This window comes from Vulpes vulpes, chromosome 2 (genome assembly GCF_048418805.1).
Source record: "Vulpes vulpes isolate BD-2025 chromosome 2, VulVul3, whole genome shotgun sequence".
In the NCBI taxonomy this organism is placed as follows: domain Eukaryota; kingdom Metazoa; phylum Chordata; class Mammalia; order Carnivora; family Canidae; genus Vulpes; species Vulpes vulpes.
In genome coordinates, this window is record NC_132781.1 from 158847140 (window position 1) to 158867423 (window position 20284).

Consider the following 20284-nt stretch of genomic DNA (forward strand, 5'->3'; position numbering starts at 1 on the left):
GAGCAAAAAGGAGGGGTGGTAGGTAGAAAATACAATAGCATGAACTTTAAGGAGGGTTGGGCTTTTGAAAGAGGAGGGGAAGGGAAAGAGTACTAAAAATATCTATGGTGTTTGCCTGCCAACCCACAACCCCTGGTAGGCAGTCATGTTTAATGCCCATGGTCCTCATGCCTATGGCAATGGTGGACTGGTCATGGGTGGAATCCAACCTGTGGGGACCCAATCTAGGGACCAGCCAGGGACCTGTCCAATGAGGAATGAGGTGTCATGGTTAAAGCATAAGATGGGGCCATTGGATTTGAACTATGAAACATAAAAATAGTTTGCCAGTTAAAAGAGCAAGCTGATGCAGAGAGTAAAAGAGGGACAGAGACCACTAGTATGGACCCCAAACAGGCTGAAATGTTGAGGGAATAGGGCTATATGCAAGCTGAGGATGTGGGACCGTAAAGATGGAATGCAGCAGATGCATTCAAAGCAGAAATGGGGCTGCCTGAGAGAGATGGAATAGCCTGTCCTCTGAGCCCTCTATGATATAACTTAATTTTCAAAGCAGAGAACTTGATTTTTTGAGCAGGGAAGCGACAGGATCAGGCCTTGGGTGACGAATGTGGGCTCTGGTCCCAGACTGCCTGGCTTTGAACTTATTAATTATATGATTTTGAGCACATGACTTAACCTCTGTGTGCCTCAGTTCCCTTATCTGTGAAATGGGACTAATAGCATTGACCTCACAGGGTTGCAATGAGAATTAGATGAGAATATACAGGTAATATACTGGAACAGCAAGGTTCCCTATCAATCTTTTATTCAAATAAACAATTCAAGTGTTATTTCTTTCACAAACCTTTCCTTCATGCCCTGATCCCATGGCTACAAGGAGGGATACCATCTCCTCTTGGTCTTCCACTTCCCAGGTCACACTTTCTCCATCTCCTTGCTGGTTCCTCTTTACCACCTTGACCTCTTCTCTCTACATTCACTTTTTTTTTTTTTTTTTACTTTTTTTTTTTTTACATTCACCTTCTAAGTGAACTCACCTAGATGTCTTGTGCCCTTAGGTACCTTAAAACGTCATTTATTAGCTGAGAGTTCTCATAGCAACTCCAACTTCTTCTCCAGCTCCAGATTTCCATGTCCAATTACTTGTTAGACATTTCCATTCAATTCTCCAATAGGCATCTCAGACATAACTTGCCCTAAACTGATTCATTCTTATCCTGTCCCCATCAAAACAAAACAGAAACCAAAAAACAAAAACAAAACAACCCAAACCCTGCTTCTCCTACAATCTTCCACAGACCAATAAACGACAAATCTTTTTGGTGTTAATCAAGCTAAAAATCTCAGCATCATCCCTGACTCCTCCCTTCTCACACCCACCACGGAGCCATCAGTAAATATCCAGAATGTGATGTTCCCTTGCTGCCTCTGCTGCTACTGCCCTGGTGTAAGCACCTTCAGTTCTTTGCTGCGTGACTCTCAGTGACTCTCAGTTTACCTCTTCGGGCCTCTGTTTTGAGGATTAAATGAGTTACTATTTGTAAAGTACTTAACAGTGTTCATCACATAGGAAGCCCCATTTAAGTGCTTTTTAAATAAATAATACATGCCTTAAGTAGCTTTCTCCTGGCCCTAGCCCCCTACAGTCCATTGAGGACACAGCAGCCTCCTGATCCTTCTCAAGCCTAGGGCCCCATCCTGTCACTGCTTGGCACCTCTCTGACCTCAGCTTCCACTGGTCTTCTGCTCAGTCTGGGCCAGTCACCTTGGCCTCCTTGGTCCATGAACACACCAGCGACGGGACTGTCCCCATTGGGTCTGTGTCCTTGCTGGTTCTTGTGCCTCCCTCTGATTGTTACTTTCTAAATTAGCCCTTCCCAGGCCCCACTTTACTAACCTGCCTGCCTATTCCCTCAACTTTAGTTTCCTCCACATCTCTAATCACCACCTGACACTATGTTTACTTTTTTTTTTTTTTTTTTGACACTATGTTTACTTAGTAGCTGATGGTCTCCCCTCCAACCATTCTCTGCAAAAGCATGGGCTGGGACTGTCACTGTTCACTGTTCTAACCTTAGGGCCCAGAACAGTGCTCAGTACACAACAGGTGCTCAATAAATGTTGACCAAATGAAAGAATTCCTAAGTGCCACTCTTTTCTCTGAATTCCCGTAACACAGGCCTTAAACACTTACTTGTATCGATTTTTTTATGCCACTGGTAGCTTTATTGGACTATGAGCTCCCTTAGGAGGGGGGTGCCTAGGATATGGCCTTGCGTGGGGTCATTCCGCCATTTGTGCAACCCTTTACAGTTTACAATCCCCTCACAGGTGACCTATTCGGTTTTCACAAAAAAGAGTGAGCAAGCCGGGGAGGGCAGGTATTATTAACAAGGCTAGAAAAGGCGAAAGATTTATGCGATCTGAAGAGAAACCAGAGTATCCCTGGGTGGCGCAGCGGTTTAGCGCCTGCCTTTGGCCCAGGGCGTGATCCTGGAGACCCAGGATCGGATCCCACGTCGGGCTCCCGGTGCATGGAGCCTGCTTCTCCCTCTGCCTATGTCTCTGCCCCTCTCTCTCTCTCTGTGTGACTATCATAAATAAATAAAAAATTTAAAAAAAATTAAAAAAAAAAAGCAAGGCTAGAGTCCCAGTTCTCCTGCCTTCTAGACCAAGCTCAACGGCTGTTGCATGAAGAGAAAGAGGAAAAAGGAAGAAGAAGAAGAAAAAAGACTTTCTGAGTCACTCTGTGGAGCAAGGCAGCCCCACCGGGCAAGTGGGCTGGTTCTCCGTAGCACCTCTAAAAATGCTCGCAAACTCCTAGCATTTATGGATCCGACTTTCTACCTGTGTGGTCCCCACAGCTATGCTGCAGCAGGTAGCTCTGGGGGCATCCTCCTGTCCCGTGCACCTCTGCTTTCTTTCGGCGCCTCCAAAAGGGCCTGGGATGCTCAGCGAGGCGTGTGGCCCGAGAGTCCCATTTTTAGAGATCGGGCTCAGGTGCAGCCACTTGCTCCGGGTCGCGCACGTTGCAGGAGGCCGCGCGGCGATCCAACTGCCTCCCCCTCCCCCCCGCCCCGGGCTCGCGCTGCCGCTCTCTCCGGGATGGACCGGCCCCGGGCAGCGCCAGTTCCGGGTCCGCGCGGGAGAGCGCGCGTGCAGCGGGCGGGGCGGACGGGGCCGGCGCCTTCCGCGTCCCCGCCGGGAGGACGGCCGCCCTCGCCTGCAGCAGCCCCAGGGCGCCGGGCGCGGCGGGCGGAAGCTCCGCCCCTAGCCCAGGCCGCGGGCCCCGCCCCCTCGAGGCCCCGCCCACGACAGGCCCCGCCCACAGCAGGCCCCGCCCTTCCCCGGCGCTCCTCCCCCCGCGCCGCGCTCCATACTTGGCGATCGCCGCGGCCCCGCGCGCTCATTGGCCGAGAGCCGGCCGCGTGGGGGCGGGCCCGGCGGGCCGGGGCGGGGAAGGAAGGCGGCGGCGGCCGGCGCGGGGGGAGGGGGGCGCTGACCCGGATGTTCACTCCTGGGCACCCGGGGAAGTGGAAGCGCCGGGCCCTGCCGCGGGGGGGAGAGCACAGACGCCGGGACCCGGAGCGCCGCCGCCGCCGCCGCCGCCATGGTAAAGGCCCGACGTCAGCCTCCCCGGGCCGGGCCCCGCCGGCGCCCGCGCCTCCCCGGCCCCTCCGCCCCGCCCCGCCCGGGCAGGGTGGGTCCCCGGGTGGGGGAGGGGCGGGGCCCGGCCCAGGTGGCCCGACCCAGGTGGCCCCCGCCCCCCGCCCCCCGCCCCCCGCCGCTGGGTCAGCGCGTCTCCCCGGAGCCGCGGCCGGGCCGGGCGCCCCCTGCGGTGACCCGGGAGCGGCCCCGTCCTCCCGCCCACGGCCCGCGCTGGGCCCCCTTGGCCGGTCCCCACGGCCTTCCCCGGCCGCCGTCCCCCCGCCCCCCAGGGCCGGGCTGGGCCTCTGGACCTCGCTCCTCCGTGGCTCCAGCCCGGATCTTCTCTTCCCTGCTCGCCCTCCGTGGGGACCCCCACCCCCACCCCCCTCCCCTCCCCTCCCCTCCCCTCCCCCCCCGGGGCCCTCGCTGGACCGTCACCCCCGCGTCCCCTTCCCCGCACTTCTCCCCGCTCTTAGCGGAGCCTGCGTCAGCCGGTCGGTCCCGGGCTGCACCCTCCCTCCAGGCCCTGCTCCCTGCCCCGCGCCCGACCCCGGCGGCCCCTCCCCTCTCCCCGGGGAGCCCCTCTGCGGCCCCTGGGGAGCGAGGGGACGAGGGGCGCTCTCCTCCGCGGGGAGGGTGGGGGTCCCGGGCTCTGCCTCCGCGGGGGAGGGCGGCCTCCCCCTGGGAGCAACGAGGCCAGGGCGGGCGCCTGTGTGCCCGGGGGCAGGAAGGCAGCGCCTTGCTCTGCTCTGCTCTGCGGGCCCTTCCCGCGGCCGCTGCCTCCTGGCCGAGGGTGCGGTGCCTGCGGGGCGTCGTGCCGGGGCCTGAGCCTGAGCGCGAGCGGAGGGCTGAGGGTGGGGGCAGCCGGCTGGGCGGGAATGAGCGCACAGTCGCCCTTGTGAGGCTGCAGGCCCTTGGGGGGGGGGCGCGCCCAGCGGGCCCCGAGGCCAACATACGGCCTGGACACGATGCACCCCAGCAGGCGCAGCCTCCCTTTCCCCCTGAACTGTCAGCTCGTGAGGGTTGGAACTGCTGATTATGGAGGTGCCTCGGATCAGGTGAGCCAGACTCCGAGCCAGCGAGCCGGCTAGTTCCACTCGTGGTGTTTGTTTTGATAAGGATGGCAGGTGCTCCTAGGTTGTTGGGATGGCCCGAGGTGTCGCCTAAGGCCTCCCCAAGTGAGCCTGCCTTGCCCCTCTGCAGGGCAGGCTCGCCACTGGTTGGAAGGGCCAGAGGGCTTCTGCCTTACATGGTCAAGGAACCTTTGGAGATGGGCTAACAGAGCTCAGCCCATCCACCTGCTCCTCCTGCCCAGTGCTGGCAGGTGCCTGCATGTGAACTTTGGAGGATCTCGGTTTCTTGTTTAATGAAGCGATGTGGCTGCTGAACCAGGATGACTAATAAAGAGTGGCTAGGAGTTTTCTTGCTGCTTTCCTGTATTTTGATGAAAAATGTGGCTCATGCCATTTTTGATGCTATTGGACTTCTCCAGTGCGTGTGTTGCCTGGAGGTGGCCCCACCCCAGGGCTGGGTGGGGAAGTACTCCGGACAGTTTTGGGTGAGGACTGTGCAAGTGGAGTGAGGCTTTATAAATTTGCTCTCAGGACAAAAGCAGGGGAATGTGGATCCGGTGGCCAGGTGGGGGCTGCTGAAGGCAGGGTATCTGGCAGGGAGGGGCATCTTGGCTTAGCCCTGATTCTCCAAAGGTAATGGGAAATGCCCATGATGACCCAGGAGGAGCACAGTGACACAGGATGCTTCTCACAAGTCCTGGGTTTTATTTGGGTTTTATTTGGATAGTCTGAAAACTGGGGTGGGGGTGGAGGAAAGGGCTAACGTTTCTTGAGGATTACAAGGTGCCTGGCACTGTGCCGTGCAGCCCTCTTGTACGAGCCCGTTTAATCTGCACAGTCCTTTGAGGGAGGTAGTTGCTGTCCTCATTTTACAGGTGAAGAAGCTGCCGCTCAGGACGTCCAGTAACTTACTCAAGGTGTTGGCTCGGTCAGTGGAAGCATATCTGGCGGTCTCTGACCTCCATCCTCCCCATTGTCCCACGCTGCTTCTGTGGCCAAGATATAAAGGACACTGTTTAGAAAACAGAATAATGGGGTACTCAGAGATGGCAAGGGAGGAGCAGCATTTACTGACTGTTGGTTGTGTTCTGGGTCCTTTACGTAAGAGACCTCGCTTACACTTCACAGTGCAATAGTCGGATGGTGGTACAGCCATATCTGGCATAGGCCAGGACATGAGCTCTTTGAGGGCAGGGATTTTTCTCTAGAGTTTTCCATGGCTTCACCCTCTGGGGCCTAGGTAGGTACCAAAGGAAACACCTGGTACCGAAGGAAATGGCTTGGAGTGTTCTCTTTTGGGATGTGTATGGGTCCATGAACTCAGCCATTTGGATTTTCATACTTACTCTCTCAGTAGCTTATTCTTAGTATCCCCTACGGTTGTAAGGAATTTCTAACTGCTTGTTGTCAAATTGATGCCTTACGTGGATACTCTAATAATCCAGACTAGGCAGTTGGGCTACGATACAAGTGATGGTGTGGGGTTGTATAATAGGTAAGTGAATTAAGACCACTGTGGTTCTTATTTTCATAGTAGGTTTGGTGGTAGAGAAAACAGCCAGATCTCAGTTATCCATGGAAGGGAAATAGTTTGAGAATCTAAAATGCATTGGACTTTGGAGTAAATTCCAAGATATTTGTTGGCGTCAGTTAAGGGCATAGGCAAGTGAAATTTATTTGCATGCCTTCTCTTAGTAGGTAACAATCTTACCACCGTAACTCTAGGGTTTCGGAGCACTTTTCCTTACACAGCTGTAGCTTCTAACTCAGGAATGATTATTCTAACTTAAGAGTTGTGATTCAGGTGCTAGATGGTGGGGCTGTAGCAGTGAAAGGACTGACAGGGGCCCCTCATGAGTTGTTCCCCCAGCTCACAGCTGGTTTTACCTGACAGGAGCTGATAGAAGCCTGTCACATTGTTGCAAGGTGAGTGTGTCTTGGCTGCACTCCTGGTGTGGATCAGAGACAGTTCAGCCCAGATCCCACATCACATACAGCCCTTTTCCTTTGAACCCAACTGGCCTCTGGTAGAGTGCTTGAGAAAGGTAGCCAACAATCGATAGCTTGAGATTGAGATGATAAATCACAGTTTGAGAGCAGATACTCCTATTGATAACTCAGAAGTCCTGTATTTTATATTCCATGGAGGAGAGAAGAGGACCGATGACAGCCCGGGGAGATGGTACCTGGGCAGGTATATAGACTGTTGCGAGGCCTGCTTCCCAGGCTGGGAAATGCTTGCCAGTAGGCAAATACGGAGGTGCCGTAGGGGGTACCTGAAGCTATAGGGTGATGTTAATTCTGTGAGTTTTTGTTTTGTTTTGTTTTTTAAAATTCTGTGAATATTAGTTGCTTTCCTTGTGCAAATTTATGTGCTGAAGATGCAATGATGAACAAGACAGGGGTCTCTCCCTCATAGTTTACATTGTTTGGGGAGGGGGGATGTCACTCTTACCTAAAATTTAAGGGAGAAGAGCCTTGTTTGATACGAGGGCAAGCCATTTGCATGAGACTTGGTGGGAAATTTAAGAGAATATTGGGGCATGTGCCCTGTTTCACTCCCAGACCTTCTCTGCCATAACTGTGGACGTGAATTGTACTGCACACCAGAAGCTCCTACCCAGAAGGTGTAATCTTGTGGCACCGTGGAAGCATGCTCTTCTAACCTGGGTAGCTGCCATGGATGGAGGATCTAGTGTGATCCAGAAACATGGCTTAGGTAATACCTCATCCCTGATTTTATTTACGTGGAACCTGAAGCTTGAGTGACCTGTGTGAGTGGCAGGGCTGGGACTCAAAGCTGGGTCCCCTTCACTCCTGTGCTGGACGCTTACTCTCTGTCTCAAGCTGTAAGCAGAAGGGCCCACAGTACAGTATCTGGGCCCCTTGCTTCTTGCAGCAGATCCCAGCAGTGGAGTGGGGTGTGGAAGGCTGGAGGGTGTGGTTGCAAGGCCACCCACATTAGGACCAGCTAGAGCCATGTCATTTCTAAACCTAAGCTTTTAGAGAGTTGTGTTTCAGCAGAAGGAAGTAGACATGTATGTTTATAGGGCACCAGCCGTGTGCATGCACTCCGCTGGGAGCTTTAGCTTACTGGATCCATGTGTCAGCCCCACCAGAACAGCTCAGCCTTAGGTGGGACGCGGCATAGTATAAGCAGTTAGGATTTGGAGCCAGACTGCCTTGGGATAATAACAGGACCTCCTCGTAAGGCTTGTTTTGAGAATTAGATGAGATAATATGTGTCAAGTACTTCCAACAGCATCTGGCACATAATTATATGATACTCATCATCATTATTATTACTGTAGTACAGATGAGGTTCACAGGGGTATGTGGTGAGTGCCTCTGCAGCTGTTAAGCGGACGCACTGGGTTTTCTGACTCCAGAGATACACCCCTGTCCTCCACTCCTGATGCCTGCTGGAGTTGGCTTGGCTTGGGGCTATGCCTTGAATGAAGAGCTTCTGTTACAGAGCCTATGGCTCTAACTCACCATAAAAAAAAGTCTCCCTGTATAGGGGACACCGTGTGCTGTCATAGCCTGGTGCTGTACATCTCTGATTTGGATGCCTTGTCTGTGCCTGGTGGAGCCCCTTAAGAATTGGATCCTCACCCTCTTCCCAGGATGGAAGAAGAGGGTCAGCACTGGGGACAGAGCATGTGAGCTCCATGAGAACAGAGCCCTGTCTCTTTGGTCCTGCTGACCACCCCACACCTTGCACCAGTTGCCTGGTGCTTGGCGGGTGCTTCATCAACGCCGAGTGAGTGCGTGGTGAGAGTTGAGAGTGGTTGCACTTTGCTGCCTGCCTTGCAGAACATGGGCTCTGGAGCTGGGCGCGTGTGGGTTGCAGTCCTGCATCTGCCACTCAGCATGTGATCTGAAGTTGGGGTTCTAATCTCCCTTGGCCTCAGTTTCTTGATCTGTAGCACAAGGATAACGTTTTCTAGGGATACTGGGAGAAAGATGGGGAAAATGGCATGTATTTAATCCAGGGCTTGGCACACGGTAGATGGTAGCCGTGATTATTATTTGTCTTATTCTGCGTACTGGAGAGTAAGGGACACAAATAGAAGCCATATAATCCCTGTCGTCTGATCCAGAGAGGGACACTGGATGCATCCAAAAAGTTTAGTGCAGTAGGAAGGACCCAGTATAGAAAAGGCTTAACGAGCAAGGGGAACATGTCTGTTTGGCCTGCATTCCACTTCCTCCAGGAAGTCCTGCAGACCACTTCAGCCCACAGGCAGCCTGGGTGGGGGCTGGGTGTGAAGCCCTGGAGACCTTGCCCAGGCCGAGAGGACAGGGTGGGGTGCAGTCAAGGAGAGGCCATTGTAGGCGGTGCCTGGAACAAAGCAGAGTTCAGGGGTACTACGGTCAGCCTGGAAGTTGGGAGACCAGCCAGAGTAGATCGCGCGAGTGGGGGTGCCGCAGTCCCCGAGTCCGTTGGGGAGCACCACAGTTGCTAAGCTAAGGACTGTATTTGATCTGGGACATGGTGGAGCCAGCTGAACATTTGACGGGGGCAGGTAGAAATCTGAGGAGGCTGGCAGAGTCGTGGTATTTTAGGAAGCGTCATCTGGCCATGGTGTGCACGAAGGCCCCGGGAGGTGAGAGACGGGAGGGAGGCCTTCGCCAGCACCAGCCTGTGGGGTGATGAGGGTCCCAGGCACTGTGAGGCCATGGGCATGGAAAGGAACACAGGGTGGAAGAAGATGGAGATAGGAAGGCAGAGTGAGATGCCGTGATTTAGCGCCGCTGGGGCTGAGGGGGAGCGCTTCTGCGCCCGGAGCTCCCTGCTTAGGCAGCCTGATAGGATGCTCTGTCATTGATCCGGCTGCCATTTCTGGTCAGTTCAAATCCTAGAGAGTAGCGTCTGCAAAGCCTTGGTGTCCTGTTAACAGCCGAGCAGGGATTTTAGTCTGGTTAGCCCAGTCATCCTTCTGGATCTGCGAGTGGCACCCAGCTCTGCTCCGCTTCCGTGGCCTTAGGCTCTGGGCAAACAACCATCTAAGACAGTCAGCTGAGGGGGGTGGAGGCTCTGCATGCTGGCTGTAGTAATAACAGGAGCTAGTTTTTATTGACTCCTTTTTAATAGCCAGAGCAGCCGTCTGAGGCAGGTTCTCACGTTACCCTCATTACGCAGGCGCGGGAACCTTGGCCTGCCTGGGCAGTCTGACCCGAGTCCGTGCTCTGGACCCTCGGCGCTGCTGCCCTAGGGTTCCTTCCATCCAGCCGTTGGTTCCGTGGATGCTCGCTGAGCCATTAGACAGACCTAGTAGAATAGGAAGGAGTCTTACATGGAAGAGGCAGGTAGAGACAGGGAAGTCTCCGATTCTGACAGTGTGGGGCACAAGTGCAGAGCCAAGCTTGGTGGAAGTCCACAACCGAAGTCCCTGAAGCTTAAGGGAGCCACTCTGTTTTCCCTTCTCCCTGCTTCCTCCTGTTGACATTCCAGGTCTTTCTGACATGTCTGCAAACCTGGGGAAGGGAGCCTTTCTCTGCAACTTTCTAGTGATGAATCTCCAGTCTCCAGTCCAGCAGTCCCATTTCTTCCAAGACAGCAGCCCCAGTGGCCACCACCTGGATGTGCCCCATACTGGTTGGTTATTGTGAGGGTGGAGTGAGTCTGTGTGTGGCAGGTGTAGATAGTGCCTGGCACTCTGTAAGTGCAGCAGGAGTGCAGGCCATGATCTGATCATTTTATTAATATGGATGCTTTCTAGGTGGTGGTTGACAGAACCTCCCAGCCAGCCCGGAAGGCAAGGGTAGTCCCCTGTTCTGCTGAGAGCCCGAGAAGTAGAGTCCCCTGCCAAAGGCTGGCAGATCTTAAGGGCTTGCAGCCTGGTGTTTTGTGGCCACGAGGATCTTACCACACTGCAGACTGCCGGTAGTGATGCCCCTGGACGTTCCCCCACCTCTTGAACTGCTTGCGAAGGCTTCCTGTTCCAGCCCTGAACTCCTCGGGGCCCTTCTGAGCTAGGACCTGCAACAGAGACTGTGATGTTAGTATTATTTAGGTTTACTGTTTCAGAGGTTTCTTTAAGATTCAGGCGGAGGATTTGTTCAACATTTATCTAGTGAAGTTTCTTTAATTTAAAATATTAAGGTTATGAAAAGATGCTTTTGCTGCTGGGCTGAGTGAGTAGTAAGCAGCCTCCCAGTGGAATTGTTTTCTGGTCGTACCAGATGCCCTTGTCCTTATCTGTAGCCGTGATCGGTGGATGGAGGGTTCAGGGTTGGCTTGCTCACATCTGATGTTGCGATTCAAGGCTTTTCCGTGGTGAGGCTTTGGCCCTGAAGGGGTGTGTCTGATTTCCCAGGGTTGGGCTTCCTGCGTATATAGATAGTGTTGTGCTAACAGACTAAGCCGGGGAGCTTTATCCACCACCACCCCCGCCCACCCTCAAATGAAAAATCTGATTTTAGAGACTGAGGCCACTGAAGGAGCTACTCTTGTATTTCTCTCTGTCTCATCTTTGGCTTTGTTTTTGTTTTTTAATATTGTATTTTTAAGATATCTCTACAGCCAATATGGAGCTTGAACTGAACAACCCTAAGATCTATAGTCGCATGTTTTACTGACCGATCTGGCTTTGTTTTTATCAGTCCTTTTCCTTCTCTGCTGAGCAGAGAAGCTTGTCTCCTCGGCAGTGTATAGCCGCTGGGGCTGGATGTGGACCCCTCACTGAGGAATGCACACCCCTCCACGGCGGGGGCCAGGCTTGGCTGCTTTATGTGCCTTGCTCATTGAGAATTTCCAGTGCGGGCTGTCCTTGCTTCCTTGTGTATCCTCCTGACAGCTCCCGTGTTGAATCGCTTTTGGCCGTAGGGGGTGTGGACCTCTGGTCATCCTGAGATTTGAGGCCTCTAACTTGGTCTTCAGGAGTGCCCCTGTTCAACGAGAATTGGAGGTGCCCGAGCTAGCAGTCTTCATCCTGTAGGTTATTAGGTATTCCCTCCTGGATTCTCCAGGAGTCTGGAAAGTGTCTGCCTTCTGTCGCTGTCTCTACGCTGTCTCTACACAGCCGCTGTCATTAATTCTCTCGACCCAACCCTATGAGGGTGGTTTCCTCATTGCGCAGATAAGGAAACTGAAGCTCAGGAAGGTTTAGGGGCTTGCCGAAAGGCCCCCACCTAGTTAGTGGCAGAGTTGATGTTCCACTGCAGGCCCATCCCACTCCAGAGTGCGTGCTCAGTGAATTCTGCTAGCCCGTGTGGACTCACAGGATGCTTATTTTATAGATGAGGAAGCAGAGAGGTCGAGAGGTTCACCTGCAGGTCTGGCCATGATGGCTGAAGTCTGGGTTTAGACCTTAGAAGGTTTTGTTGGTTCAGGCTGTTAAAATGAAAGCGGATGGATCTTTCTGAGCTGTGGTCTGTTTTTGGGAAGCTACCTGCTAAGCCTTCGAGTGGTAGATGCGTCTTAGCCTGCCATGTAGAGTCACGTCTCGGCATTTGAGGTAGGACAGTAGTTCTTACTGTGCATATCCTAGTGATTGTGACAGGCCCCCAGTGACAACTGTTGGTTGAACAGAACCTGGCAGGATTCCCTTGGCTTTTTCCGGTGAAGCCCTCGCCCAGCCGTGGGTGCCACGTGCAGTGGCAGGTTGCAGGGCCTCTGAGGGGAAAGAGCATCATGGCCCATTCCAAAAGTTATTTGACCTTGAGCAGCTTCAGTTGGTGACCCTCACAAGGCCTCAAGCTGTTTGTTATCCTTAGGAAGGAAGATGAACAATAAGTGCCCCCTCAGAGTGTGAGTGCCATCACAGCGTCATGCTGTCCTGGTGTGCAGGCTGTTGCTCTGTAGTGTTTATTGAATGAATAAATGAATGTCTGCTAGGCCCTTAGTAAATGTGAGTGCTCCTCCTGCTTTCCGGTGTGAGACTTCCTGGCGGGGCGGAGTCAGGTTGGGTCCTACTTGTCAGTGTCACTTTAGGTAGAGGTGACAAGAACCAAGCAAGGCCTGCCTCTCAGATGGGTTCAGTGTGCCTTTTAGTTGTTTAGGCCACCCTGCCGGTGGGGGTTGTCTGGAGGCACTGGCAGTGGCGGGCTCAGGGCTTTGTGGGACGGTGATCCTCATGGCTCTGACCTTCCCTGGTGGCACTCCGCACACCTGGCGTGGAGTTCCCTGGTGATCCCAGGCAGTCTGGATTCCGGAGTGCAAGGGTGGGGAAGGGCGAGGTCTGGAGTCTGAGTTCAGACCCAAGCCTGCAGACTTGGGTGGCTTCCTTTACTCCCTACCTCAGTTTCCTTGTCTGTGACCTGGTTAAAGGAGTTGACATGTGAAGCCCAACGTGGTAACTTTGTTATTATTCTTAAATTAGTGGTGGTGTTGTGATGTGGACTCCTCACCTGCTCTTAGAGCCGGAGGAGATGTCAAAGTGGTAACTCTTGCTTTGTGCTGGGAGGAGTTTAGACTTTGTGTTGCTGCTTATCTGGCAGGGAAGTGTTCCTTTGCCCATTGCTCACTGGAGACTTGTCAGCTACGGGCCTTGCCCTGATGCACCTGACTGTCCATGAACAAGGTGTTGGAAATGGTGCTTGTGTTCCAGGTTATAATGAAAGTCACTCTTCTGGAAAACGGCTGAGTTTTTTTCTTTCTCACAGCATAGCATGAGTGGCCCAACCATAGAGTGTCGGTCACATTTGGTATCCAGGGCCTTTGAGGAGAGTGAGGCATGTGCTAGTCAATGATGATTGTCAATCCTACCCCCCCCCCCCCCCACACACACACACCCGCCCCTACACACTGTGGTTATTTTCTGAGCCATTTTCTTCTCTTTGGGAGATGGCAGGTGTTCCTAGGTGCTCCCAGCTTCTACTGACCACGGCTGCATTTGTGAACTGCCACAGACCTGCAGACTCCACTGCTTTGGGCTGAATGCCCTAAGGGCATGTGTTGATTTTTAAGGCTTGTAGAGTGGAGTTTAGGGAGAAGGGAGGCAAGATAAAATGAGCAGAGGAAGCCCTTGTTGGAAGCAGTCTGGTAAGATAGAGTGGAAGGGGACTCCTGGCTCTAATTTCTACCGTGGCTGCCTGTGAACTGCATGAGCTTCAACTATTACTTCGCCTCTCTGACCTCAACTTCCTGATCTGTAAAATGCACGTAACACTTGCCTCTTCACAGGGGTAGCTAGAGGATTAATTAAGAACAGTGTACACGAAGTGCTGTAGCTCAGGCCTCCTGTGTGAGCATTTAATACAGGTTCGCTATCATCTATAGGAACTTCATCATTCATCATGTAAATTAACACCATTCCACAGGGAAGAGAATTGAGCTGAACCTAAAAATCCCTGTATTGGGGCACCTGAGTGGCTCCGTGATTGAGCGTCTGACTTTGGCTCAGGGCGTGATCCTGGAGTCCCAGGATCCAGTCCCACATCAGGCTCCCTGCTTCTCCCTCTGTCTATGTCTCTGCCTTTCTCTCTCTGCCTTTCATGAATAAATAAATAAAATCTTTAAAAAAAGAAAAATCCATGTATTGAGGAATACCATACATCTAAAAAGCAGATCCAGTGATCACACTAAGGGGAAGCCCTGACTTTTTGGCTGCCAGGGGTCTTGCTCTTGAGCTGGACTGCTCTCTGCACATCGGCTTAGAGGATTTATCACGCCAGGAGACTTGGATCAGGGTAACCCGGGTGCTGAATCCTGTGGATGCCATCTCACGTAATCTATACCATAGCCCCGTTTGGTCATGGCTCCCCAAAACGTTATGCAGATGTGGAAACTCAGTCTTCTCTCTTCTGATTCCAGTTTCCGGCTCTCAGTACTCAGTGAAGGCTGGTCCAAGGATGTTGTTTTTATGGACAGAGGAAGTCTTTAAAATGTGGAGGTTCTAACCAATGTTCTTAAGAGCTTTTATACATTTTGCAGCTCCAAGCAGACTGTATTAGATGGCTGCCCCCGGTTCTGCTTTGATGACTTGGAGCTCATCTTAAGATGCTACAGGACTGCGGGGCGCCTGAGTGACTCAGTTGGTTAAGCGTCTTCCTTCATCCTAGTTCATGATCCTGGGGTATTGAGATCGAGCCCCACATTAGGCTCCCTGCCCACTGGGGAGCCTACTTCTCCCTCTCCGGCCCCTCCCCCAACTCCCGCTGGCCCCCCCACCAAATAGATCATAATTTTTTTTTTTTAAAGATACTACAGGAATGAGCTTGCAGTGGTTGTGGTTCTTCTTTTAAAGGGGAGCCCTGTTTCCCACGTAGTAAATTCTAACCTATAGTCAGGGTTTGGAATCACTTTTGACACCCTGAGCATGCTGTCATCTTTATTTCTGAGGCTTCTGTCTCCTCTGTGCACACACAGGTGGACTCTGAAATAATGCAGTATGGGGTATAACGTTGTTAGTGACTAAGGTGGCATTTGAATTTGGGCCCAATATACTCCATCTCCTGGCTGTGTTACACCTGCTGCTAGGGCCAGACCAAGCAGAGAGGCTATAGTTGTCTGCCTACCTACAGAACCAGTGGAATTAGTCCAACCCCAAGAGGTAAAACCAATCAAAGATACTGAAAGAGGCTTCTGACCTCAGAGAGCTGAGAGCGCTGGGCCGTGGATGTCCCCACCTGTCTGCAAGATGGACAGGGTCTTTGGCCTCTGTTTGTGGTAGCTTCTCTTTTCGTCTTACTTGGCAATAGGTGATATGCCTGGAAAATGGTTCCAGTCTTCACATTTTCTTTTATTTCTTCATTCTGCCTTTATATTTTATTTTATATTTTTTTAAATTTTTATTTATTTATGATAGTCACACAGAGAGAGAGAGAGAGAGAAAGAGAGAGAGAGGGGCAGAGACATAGGCAGAGGGAGAAGCAGGCTCCATGCACCGGGAGCCCGACGTGGGATTCGATCCTGGGTCTCCAGGATCGCGCCCTGGGGGCAAAGGCAGGCACTAAACCGCTGCGCCACCCAGGGATCCCTTTGCCTTTATGTTTTAAAGATTTTATTTATTCATGAGAGAGAGACAGACAGACAGACAGACATAGGCAAAGGGAGAAGCAGGCTCCTCGCAGGGAGCCTGATGTGGGACTTGATCCCTGGACCCAGGGTCACACTCTGAGCTGACGCCAGATGCTCCGCCACGGAGCCACCCAGGCATCCCTTCATTCTTCCTTTAAATCACTTCCTCCAGAAGTGAGTATTCACCTGTTACCTAGAATTCCCTTGTTCTTTTGCCTGCCATAAAACTGGTACCACAAGGCTGTAAGGCTTTCTCCCCTCTTGGCCACAGACTGGTTTCTGAGCTTGTTGAATTCCAGATGGAGAGCACACAGGAGCATCCTGGGAATTTCCCCCAGGATCCTGCTTTTATTTTGATTCCACAGTATCTGTTTGGTACATATTGATTGTTGGGGAGGCATTTCTTGAAATAACAAGTGAGAACTGGTTGCCATGGTCCCCAAGGAAGGGCCCTCCCATCATGTGACTAATTGGCAGAACATGGACACTTAAATAGAGTGTTGGACCTCCGTATGATGAGCTCAGAGTGCCTTGTGAGCCATTGAATTAACTGATAAAATCCCAGGCGTTGAATTCCTTAACATTGCCAGAATCTCTCAGGAAGGAAAAGAAAGGATTTCTAAGCCTCAGGTGATGGGCTGTGTGTTGTAACAAGTACCAGCAGATTCCGAGTCAGCTGAAGCATTCAGCGGGCCCTCAGAGTTAATAAGGAAGGCACTAGCATCTGTTGCTACCTACTTTACTTAGCACTTAACATGCATTATCCTCTTTAGTTCCCAGATTTCTCCTAAGCATGGGATCCTGTGAATTTAGGATCTTATATGAATCATAATTATGGAAGGTTAGAGACTTTATGTAAATTGCTAATAAATGACAGAGTTGGTACTTAAACCTAGCTGCTCTGATCTTACAGCCTTTGGACTGCCGTCATGGAATTCTGCTGCTCACGCAGGGCTTGAGGCCTGTCCAAATCCTACAGTAAATCGCTAGTGCAGTTGGGACAAGGGTCCTGTGTCTGATACGCTTAGAAGCTGGACCCTGCCATTAGGCTCTTTTCTGCTGCATAAACTTTAGCACACTTGAAAACTCATCCTTGATCATGCTTCCCCAGTGCTGCGTCCCAAGACCACACTTTCCAAAATGACATCGCGAGAGTGAGCTTCATGGCAGTGGGGTGGACCTGCCCAGAAAGCCAGTGCCCTTAAAGAAGAAATCTAGGGACAGGGCTGGATTCAAACTCAGGTGCCTTTGATTTAAGCCCCTGCTTTGTCGCCATGTCTGTAAGAGGCAGGGATTACAGTAGCAAGGCTCTGGGAAAAGTGGATGTCCGACAGTCGGTTGACAAATGGTGGTACAGCAGCATAACAGTAGGTAATACAGCCCTTAAAATGTGATGGTGTCGAGGGCACCTGGGTGGTGCAGTCGGTTGGGTGCTTGACTCTTGATACCAGGTCAAGTCTGATCTCAAGGTCATGAGTAGCCACATGTTGGGCCTACTTAAAAAAGTGTATATAATAGTGTTGAATAAAGCAAAGCACTGAATGGGTCAATTCTGAATTCTGTCCTCATAGCTGTCTAGAATGTTCATGTTAGAATTGCCTACCTCCTTGGGTTTGCGAGGATTCAGTAAACGACCAGCTTGCAAGCCCTTTACTGTATCTACGGTGGATATTGATTATTTACCTGCACAAACACACATGTATGTATGTATATCCGATTTCACCTTTGTCCATTTTCATGCCCTCCCCACACCCTGACCTGACCTATAACACAGCCTTGCCCCATGTGATTTACCAGTCGTCTTTCTTCCCTTGAGTAGTATTTGCTGGTGGTTTGTTACCCGTCCTCCTCCCCCATCATTATTTGCCGAGTGCCTCCTCTGCTCTGTGCCAAGTCCTGGGGCACTTGGCCGAATGAAAGGAGGACCCCACCTTAAAGAGCTCACAGCCTGGTGGGCGAGACACATGGCTATCTATTTGGGTGTAAATGCCGGTGACGGGGACCTTGGCAAGCGTCCTGACCCCCTTCCTTGCCTTATATAAGGGATCCCTTTGGAATCTGACAGTACTATTTTTTAAAGTTTATAATGTTTTTCCTTTTATTGTAAAAAGTAATGTGTTCATTATAGAGAAGTTGGGAAATATAAAAAAGGAAGGGGAAAAGTGGCCTGTAATCTTGCCCTGCCAGCAACTCCAGTTAACCTTTTGTTTTGCTTCATTGCCTTTGTCTCTGCATGGTTTTTAAAGGTTTCTCATAGATTGCATTCGTATTTTTATGTTATTTATGTCATGCTGTTTTTCACAATAACTTTGTGATAAAAATTTCATGAACAAGTTTTGGATGACTTAATATTTCAACTGATTAAGACTCATTTGCTTAACTGTTCCCCTGTTGTTGGAAGGTAGGGGTTATGCAGTGGAGGTCTTCGTACAGCACTTTTTTGGGGTCCTTCTTATTTGCTTGTTGAGTGCTATGACTGTTCCTGTAGGTTGTATGAAGTGTGAACTCTCCTCGCCTTTGTGGTTGTGTCTTAAGGTATGAATTCTCTCGCTGCCCATGTGATTGTGCTTTGAGGTATGAACTTTCTCCCTGTCCATGTGATTGTGACTTGAGGTATGAACTCTGTCTCCACCCATGTGATTGTGCCTTGAGGAATGAACTTTCTCCTTGTCCATGTGATTGTGACTTGAGGTATGAACTCTCTCTCCACCCATGTGATTGTGTCTTGAGGTATGAACTCTTTCCTGGCCTGTGTGATTGCATCTTGAGATATCAGTTCTCTCCCTTCATGTGTGATTGTGCATGGTACCACTTAAATGTAGAATCTAGACAAATAAAAGTGAAACTTAGTTGAACAGTGGTTGCCAGGGGCTGGGGCATGGAGGAAATAGAGTTTGGTAACAGGGCACAAACTTTCAGCTACAGGATGAATGAGGTCTGAGGATCTAATGTGAAACATAAAAAAACCTTGTTGTATGTGTGTTTCTACTTAAGGACACCTTTTGATACAGCTTTTGATACAGCTTCATTCCTGGACCAGCAGCACCTTAACTCATGTCTGGATGAAGCTCCTCTAGCACACGCATGCTCTCCTTGGCACACGCAGCCTTCCCGTGCTTAGGAACGCTGGACAGCTCTGTGCTTGGGGGCCATTTTAGACCGCGGAATCAACAGAGAGCACAGAAATGTGGGAAAGGTGACACTAAAGAGACTGTGAGAGGGACTCTTGTTGATAGCGCAAGAGCCAAAACAGGAGCATTGCCTTGTTCCACCTCAGATCGTGCAGGTTGGGCAACTCCGTTTTTGCCATTCTGTGCATGTCTGGGAGTGACTGTGGAAGGGCCACGCGTATTGATTTGAGGGCTACAAATAAATTTGAGTGAGTAGGTGAATTTGCACACATGGAATCCACAGACAGCAAGAACCAACTGTGCACACAAAGTGCTGGATAAGCCTAGTGTGTGGCCACGTATCTACCTGGTGACACAGGTGGTTACAGTGATGATGTTTTAAAAAAATAAGAATTCAGGGTTGCCTGGGTGTTGCAGTCTTGGTTTTGGCTCAGGTCGTGACCTCAGGGTTGTGAGATCGAGCCCTGCGTTGGGCTCCATGTTCAGTGTGGTATCTACTTGGATTCTCTCTCCCTCTGTGCCTCCCCACCGCACTCATGCTCACCATCTCTCTCTAAAATAAATCTTTAAGAAAAATAAAAACTAGGGGCACCTAGGTGGCTCAGTGGTTGAGCATCTGCCTTTGGCTCAGGGTGTGATCCCGAGATCCTAGGATTGAGTCCCGCATCGGGCTCCCCGCAGGCAGCCTGCTTATGCCTATGTCCTGCCTCTCTCTGTATGTCTCTCGTGAATAAATAAATAAAAATCTTAAAAAGAAAAAAAGAAAAAAGAAGATTGTAATAGAATTCTTCCACAAATTTTGATTTTTGTTGTTGTTGGGAGGGGAACTGTGGGGGAAACCATAATCCCTGCAAGTGTTGGAGACATAGTTTTCTCATAATGAGTGTGAATCTTTCTCCAAGTCTGAGAAGACTCGAGTGCTTGGTTGGGTACTACTTCCTCTTGGACACAGTCTGACTCTACTGTGATCATAAGATCCTTTGTGTCTCTGGTGATTTTAGATGAGCCTTTCATTCCTAGGACCTTCAGGGGGTGGGTGGGCACAGCTCTTGAGAGCCTGCCACCCTGTAGTGTCTTCCAGCTGCAGATCCAGCATCTGACACTGGTGTGGAAACAGAGAAGGGGAAGCATAACCAGGTATTTCGGGAACCCAAATTGTACTTTAAAGCAAAACAGCCATGGTAATTTGGGAGGCTCTGGGGGGGCTTCCGGCCTTCCCCCTGCTGGGAGTTCAGTGAAGGCATGCAGCAAAAAAGAGAGGAGGGTTGGATGGCGACATCTGCTTCACTGAGGGAAGAGACCCAGATTAAACATTTCACAACTGGCTCAAGTATCCAGAGTGGAGTAAGGCTGTCTGGACAGCAGTTTTGGGGTGGGAAGACTGTTGGCTTAGCCTGGATGAACTTAGGAACAGGGATGCCCTGAGCTGTGGGCACTCACTTCCTGGTAAGAGCTGGCTTACC

At 51.2% G+C, this 20284-nt stretch overlaps 1 protein-coding gene across 4 annotated transcripts in view; it reads left to right on the plus strand.

Moving 5' to 3' along the window:
* The first annotated feature begins 3476 nt into the window (after positions 1-3476).
* CAPZB (capping actin protein of muscle Z-line subunit beta) overlaps positions 3477-20284 on the plus strand; it is a 130196-nt gene continuing 113388 nt past the window's right edge. For 2 of the 4 annotated variants that reach the window (XM_072751009.1, XM_072751010.1), the window contains exon 1: positions 3477-3616. In XM_072751009.1, coding sequence (XP_072607110.1) covers positions 3614-3616 — 3 coding nt within the window. In that variant the 5' untranslated portion in view covers positions 3477-3613. Of the gene's footprint in view, positions 3617-4260; positions 4710-20284 lie in introns of those variants that run through there. The other 2 variants (XM_072751006.1, XM_072751007.1) reach the window with 1 other exon arrangement.